The sequence below is a fragment of the Gekko japonicus genome, unplaced genomic scaffold (genome assembly GCF_001447785.1).
Source record: "Gekko japonicus isolate JY-2015 unplaced genomic scaffold, Gekko_japonicus_V1.1 scaffold1195, whole genome shotgun sequence".
NCBI lineage: Eukaryota > Metazoa > Chordata > Lepidosauria > Squamata > Gekkonidae > Gekko > Gekko japonicus.
The window spans coordinates 514,010-521,280 of NW_015176007.1; the positions used below are offsets into that span (position 1 = coordinate 514,010).

A 7,271-nucleotide genomic window follows, 5' to 3' on the forward strand; every position below is an offset into this window, starting at 1 on the left:
CTGAAAGCGTCCCTTACCGTATGTGGGGAAGATGGCCGCTCAGAAGAGCTGGCTCCGATGACTGGCTCCCTCCCCTCCCAGCCACCCAGCCAATGGCAGGGCAGGTTGGCTGAGGGAGCCAGTCATTGGAGGCAGCTCTCCTGAGTGGCATATTTTCCACCCATACACTAACGGGGCGCGTTTTAGAATTTTGGCAGCGACTACTCTTTTATATAAGGGAGAGATTGGATTAAAGCAGTTGGTAAAATCTGTGAATAGCAGTAAATTAGCATACAAAAACAAGAGTTAACAAACAGATGGGAGAACTCAGTTTGACTCCAGTGGTACCTCCAAGACCAACAAAGTTAAATTCTGGGTATAAGTGAGAGCTGAGAGATTAACATGTGTGGATGCACACAATTTAGATACTTATCCCAGAAATGGGTACTTTCACCCACCATGGTTGGATTGGAAAAGGGGAAATGTGAGATTAATTTCTGTTACTCCCAGACTTTCAGAATGTTTTGGGCCACTTTGGGTATGTCCAAGCAACCCAAAACAGTGATTTTGGGGTATATTTTCAGCCAGGATATACTCTAATGGACACCCCTGATGTTCATTTCTTTTCTGCAGATCACTTAGTGGCTCATTTCCCCCATTAGTCATATATCGTCCACCAACTCTTTTTGGTTCTGGGTCACCTAAGAAATATTTATTTATTTATTAGATATTTTAGTCGCCACTTACCCGAAGGCTCTCATGGAGACTTACAACATTAAAACCAATAAGGTAAAACAACATAAAAACAAATAACAAATATAAAATATTAACATTAAAATATTAAATTATTATGCTGCTATCACCATACCAGTATTAAAACAGCCCAAATATGTGGGTACCCTCCAAAGGCCAACATAAACAATTCGGCTTTGCATGATCTGCAAAAACTGAACGAGTCTGGCAGGGCACGGTAACATCCGAGAATGCACCCCACAGGGTAGGGGCCACAACTAAGAAGACTCATCTCCTGGTGACAGCTAACCCAGCCATCCTGAGGCCAGGCACCTGCAAAAGGCCCCTAGACAATAACCTATGGGAACGCGGGGGGTTGTAACGGGAGAGTCGGTCCCGTAGGTATGAGGGTCCCAGACCATTAAGGGCTTTAAAGGTTAAGACCAACACCTTGAATTGGATCCAGAGACTGATTGGTAGCCAGTGCAGCTGCCCAGAGCTGGAGTAACATGAGCTGGCCATGATGTTCCAGTCAGCAACTTGGCAACTGCATTCTGGACCATCTGCAGTTTCTGAATAATTTTCAAGGGTAGCCCTACAAAGAGGGAATTGCAGTAGTCCAATCTGGAGGTGACTGTTGCATGGATCAATATGGGAAGATCTGACCCAGACAAATGAGGAGCTAGCTGGCGGGCCTGGTGTAGGTGAAAAAATGCTGACGGTGTTACCATGGCTCAGAATTCAACCACATCCTGAGGCTCTTGACAGAGTCTACAGCGGTTGGATGGACACCATTGAGGTACCCTCCAGCTAGCATCTCGGTCTTTCCCAGCCACATGACCCCCATCTTTTGCTAATCCCTTCCTCTTTTTCCTTCCCTTTAACCAGGAGAGAAAGGTGATGTGGGTCCTACTGGCCCAAAAGGTAAGGAATTCTTGGGTTACACATGGCAATGCCTCCAATGATGCTGGTTTTGTGAAAGGATAGATCTAAAACTTGCCTAATAATATGGGAGCTTCTCTTGGAGGAAACCCAATTCCGAGGATGGTAGCTGACCTTTTCTTTGTGAATGTGATGATTCAGAATTATTGGATGATGTTTCACCAGTGGGTGCTAGCAGATGAGTGGGAGTCCTCTGGCTTCCTTGTTCAATATCCATGGAGGTAACCCAGGTCCGTAGCCAGGAGTTTTAAAGTCGGGGGGGGGGATTGAAATTTCTTAGGGGGCACTGGGTAGTCAAATTAATCCAGGGGAGAAGACCATGATGCCCTGGGCTGGATGGGAAGTCAAGGGGGCCTTGCCAGCAATTTGGGGGGCCTAGCCCCGAGATGCCCCACTGTAGTTACAGGCCAGAGGTAACCCATCCCGCCTGTGGGGAAGGGGCAGGTAGGGGCAGGTGTGGGGGAAAGGGGGGGAGAGGGGGGAGTTATGAGTTGTTATGAGAGAAAAGCCAATGGACAGCTCTGTGAGTCACCTGAGGTGCTGTGTGGTGCAGACCTCTCCAGCTCTGGCGATTTGATGTGGTGGAGAGATCAGCTGTTCTATAGGTGCCTCTTGGCCGCTATCTGTTCTGTACTTGCATGCCTGTAAATAAATCCAATATTACAAAGACGACATAAGACTGTTTAGTTTTGTTTGGCACTCCGTCACTGATTCTTATTGACCTTCTTTCCTGTTTTTGTGTCTATGTCTGTTTTGATTGTTTTGTATATATCTGTGTTTTTAAAATGTGTTAATGTTTTTATTGTTTGCTGCCTTGGAGTCCTGACTCTGCGGTTTTAAATGTTTCAAATAAATAAATAAGACTCTAGTCCTTTCTCCTCCAAAGGAACTCAACCCAGGCAGTGCTGACTATGGGGCTTCTAGCTGTTTGGAGATGTGGAGACTGCAAGTAAAATTATGTTTATGCTTTCATTGTCAGGGGACGAAGGAGAGCCAGGTCCCCCAGGAACATTAGGTGGTAAGCACCTCTGTCTTTTGTATTTACTACAATCTCGGGTTTACCGCACTTGTGATGCAAGTGAGTCAGCCAAGAACCCTTCAAATAGAATGAGTAGGTGGGGAAAAATCAGCAAAAGAAGTATTAGTAAACATGGAGAAATAGTAGTAGGAATGTAATTTTTGTTAGATTGAACAAAAATTTTAATCCCTGGGGATACATGGGAGCTGGTATTGTATTTTAAAATGCTGTGTTTATATTCTAAAATGGACCATTAGTTCCGAGTTCTGATGGGGGCTTTGGTTTTGTGTTTCTGAAATGTGGACCCGTTTACACACAAATTGCTGCAAGGCAAACTGCTTTTGAAACTGGGCAGCATTTCGATACAGCACCAGGACCTGCAGTTTGAGAAGCACAATTCCAAAGTCCCCAGACCATGCGGAACTAAAATTCCACGGCCCCCATTCATACTTTTATTTTTTGAGCTACAAATGTGTGAACTTCCCAGAGGCTGAAGCTGGTGTGACAGCACGGGGTCTTCTGAGTCCATCAACTATACACTGTGGTTTGGCAGGGGCTGAACACCCCCATGCAACTGTGGGCATTTCCGGGCAAGCGTGTAGTAGCCAGAGGTCCTGTTGGGCTATCCTCAATTGCTAGGAGTGGGTCTAAAGGGGAGAAAATGGATCATGCATCTGAGAAATAAACTCAATGGGCATGGTCCATTGGGGAGTTCTCCTGAGCAAGCCCTATCGAAATGAATGGGAAGGATTCTAGATGCTTTTCTGACTCTTGTGGACAAAATGCTAGAGAGTGAGTTGCAGGGTGGAAAACACGGTAGGGCAGAGGAGTTGTTTATTTCTAGTCTGATTTGCTTTCCTTCTCTTGCTGTGCCTTTTACACAGGAGAAAAAGGGCTGGATGACCTCCACTGCAGGCAGGGTAAGTGTTTCCCCAGAACCTCTTCACAGTCAAAAGTCACATCCGGTACGTCAGTGCATGCTCTGGACAGCAGAAGTGCCTTTGTTCTCTTGCCTCAGTTGACCAGCCCTTGTCGACTTCCAGCAGAAACCTTTTGTTGCCCCCAGCTTCCCCCCTGCCCAATATTGATTCAGCTAATAACAGATCAGAGAGTGTTATTTCTTTATTCTCAGCTGGCTGTCCCACAAAGCTAAAATCTGTGACTTGTTGTACAATTGCCATACACAAATATTGCTTTCCTCTTCCATCTAGGGGCAATGAACTGCAAAGAGCTCTTGGCCAAGGGGGTGATCCTGAGCGGCTGGTACACCATCTACCCCCAGGACTGTGTGCCACTGACCGTGCTGTGCGACATGCATACAGATGGAGGTGGCTGGATTGTAAGTTCCATTTGGGAGGAAAAGAACAGACTGGCCCCTTTTTTGTTCTTAGGAGCAGCTAAAAAGCTTCATGCACCTAACAAAATGCACCTTACAAATGGCCTATTCTGGATAGGATGTTGCTTGTAAGTTTAAAAGTTAGAGGCACTTTTTGATCCTGAGTTCCAGATGGAGGTGCAGATCTCCTCTGTGACACATTAATAAGCTTTTGCTATAGCCTTTTCTGAACAGGCACAATTTGGCTCCACTTGCCCATGCACGAACAAAAAGAAAGGAGGGGGGAAGAAAAAAAGAAGAAAAGAAAAAAGGGGGGGGTAAGGGAAAAAAAGAAAACTCAACCCAAAAAGCTGCTATGAATCCACAAGGGTTAATAAACATACAAAATTTATTTAGGTGTACACATTTTAAAAAACTTAAGACATTTAAAATATTCACAATCAGACCTAAAAAACTTCTCAACATTCATACATAGATGGGTTAGTGCTGTGCAACTGAACCAAACGCGTTTCGGCCCCAAAGGGCCTTCCTCAGTGGTCACAATCCAAAATACAAAGTTGACATACAGTCCAAAAAATATTTACATAAGATGTTAAATATATATGCAGTATAAGGCCAGATGTTATGTCCTTATATATTTATATGTATATTGTTGTTCTATAGGATAGGCCTCAGGTATGGCCAATTAAAGTCCACTAATAATTCCAAATCTGGTAGCATAAACTTGCGTGAGTTGACTGTATGTCACTCCATCCTGTACAAATTCTGGCAGATCTCCTCTGTGACACGTTAATAAGCTTTTGCTATAGCCTTTCCTGAACAGGCACAATTTGGCTCCACTTGTCCATGCTCCAATCACACCCAGATTGGATTGTTGCACTGTAATCTGGGTGAGGTTTCAGAGCTTCGATTGGTACATAATGCTGCAGCCAGATTACTGTTTGGGGCTGACTCTACATCACACCAATTGTGAAACAACTTCCTGAAGCCTATTTGCTTCCACATTCAATTCAAGATGCTGGTAATTACCTTTAAACAGTTTGGGGCTAGGATATTTAAAGGACAAACATCTCCCACAGATTCATGCCTGACAATTAAGATCTTTTGGACAGGCCTTTCCCATGTGCCTCCACCTGTGGAAGTAAGGTGGGTTGGGCCTTTTCTGTGGTGGCCCCTAGTTATGGAACTCTCTTCTAGTAAAGGTTTACTTGGAACCTAGCCATGCTAGTTTTGGTGCTAGGCTAAAACTCTCTTTTTCACTCAACTTTTAAACTTTTAACTGATGGCTTTTTATGAAGGGTTTTAATATCATGGTTTTAAGTTTGTGAGTTTTAGTCTTTTTTGTGTTTAATTTTCCTTTGCATGTTTGTGAGTTGCCTCATGAACCTGAAAAGATTTAGTCTGTGGGCTGTTCAATTTTGTGTAAATAAACAATGAATGAATGAAGAATGCAAACAGAATTAAATTTTTGCACTGCTTGTGTAGTGACTCCTTCATGCATTTCCATCTTTTTCATGAATTTGTGCAAAATACAGTGGGTTGCACACCCAAAGCAAAATCGGGGGGCTGGAAGAACTCTAGTCCACTACAGGAATAAGCTTGTGTTTCAAAGTAAAACTGGATGAAACACTGGAATATCCATGCCTGGATCCTTCTTTTTGCTAAATAGTAGCCTAAAGGGGCCTCTACTTTGGAGCTCCCGTTGACATGAATTTCCTGAGTTGACTTATGAAACCCACATTCCTTGCCTATTACTGAGACCCCATCTGCAACATGGTAAAACTATTAGTCTATCATAAATAGTGTCTGGAAAGATTATTGAGAATGTACGTGAATCCTTTAAAATAAGCTATATAAATATTAAGTATTTATCATGATTGGCTTTTTTCTTCTACAGCTTCTAGTATCATTTTAGAAAGCGAAGTTTGATTCATCACATTACTTGAACACATGAACACATGAAACTGCCCTATACTGAATCGGACCCTTGGTCCATCAAAATCAGTATTGTCTACTCAGACTGGCAGCGGCTCTCCAGGGTTTCAGGCAGGGGTCCTTCACATCACTTCCTACCTGATCTTTTTAATTGGAGATGCTGGGGATTGAGCCTGGGACTTTCTGCATGCCAAATAGATGCTCCGCCAATGAGCCACTTCTTTCCAAAAATGATGACTTTTCTTCCATCTCGATTGCATATTTATAAAATCAGCTTCATTTGACTGACACTATCATAATCTACTGTTCCTTAATTTTAAAAAGCTTTACGGGACTACATCACAGATTTCGTTTTCCCCAACTAATTTACATTTAAAGTTTCACTCTATTTTTGATATATACTATTGGTCAATTTCTGTTTAACCCTTGTGGTTATCAACATCCAGTGATGTCTTTGTTATCGCTGTATAGGGAAGATTTAGAGGGAAGATCTCAAATTAATCAGCTACTTTTCAACATCTGTGGGGCTTCTATTGACATTATTCTTCCCTGGATTCTATTTCACCGTATTGTTTATCTCACTAGAAATAAGGCCCGTTGTGGAAATAAATACAACGGGATCTAGAAAGAGGGTCTGGGAGAGTGCTCTGGTTTTGGGCAAACAGTGTCAGCTTCCTGTGGCGACCTCAGCAGGGTATAATGACAGAGTGCACTGTTTTCTCCAGAGGGAGTGATCTGTGCTACCTGAAGAGCATTTGTATTTTTGAGTTATCTGTAGCCCTCACCTGGAGAGTGGTAACAATTGTTACCCAGGCTCCACCCCTCAAATCTCCAGGAATTTCCATAGGTAAAGGTGGCAATGCACCAAACAGAGGGGGACAGAGAGGGGGGAAGAAGGTAAGAAGGGGGTTGGAGGGAGGGCTGCAGAAGCATATGCCGGCTTGTCTTGGTGTGCAGGCGGGAGAAGGGAGGGGGGGCTTTGAGAGCTTCTACCAGCCATCTCTCTTTGCTGCTGAGAAATGCGGAGTAGGGTCTTGGACAGGTTCTCCGTGGCGTTGGGCTTGCCCCGCGGCAGGAGAAGTGGCGAGTGGATAGAGGGGCTTGGGGGGCGTTGTTTGGAGTGGAGGGCTGGAGGCTTGGAGTTTGGGGATCATTCTCCTCTCTCCCGTATGATCTTCACAACAACCCTGTGAGGTATGTTAAGGTTGAAAGTGTGTGAATGGTCCATAATCCCCCAGGCAGATTTTAAAACATGAACCTGGGACCTGCACACCATCTGTGGCAGTAATGGGGTGACTGCTGGCACCTTTTCCTATCATTTTTTGCCTT

At 44.1% G+C, this 7,271-nt stretch overlaps 1 protein-coding gene across 1 annotated transcript in view; it reads left to right on the forward strand.

Annotated features, from left to right (window-relative positions):
- Window positions 1-7,271, forward strand: part of LOC107123279 (ficolin-2-like) — a 32,906-nt gene that overhangs the window by 10,751 nt on the left and 14,884 nt on the right. Inside the window, exons 4-7 of the mRNA XM_015426504.1 lie at window positions 1,600-1,635; window positions 2,633-2,671; window positions 3,556-3,591; window positions 3,883-4,010. Coding sequence (XP_015281990.1) covers window positions 1,600-1,635; window positions 2,633-2,671; window positions 3,556-3,591; window positions 3,883-4,010 — 239 coding nt within the window. The remainder of the gene's footprint in view (window positions 1-1,599; window positions 1,636-2,632; window positions 2,672-3,555; window positions 3,592-3,882; window positions 4,011-7,271) is intronic.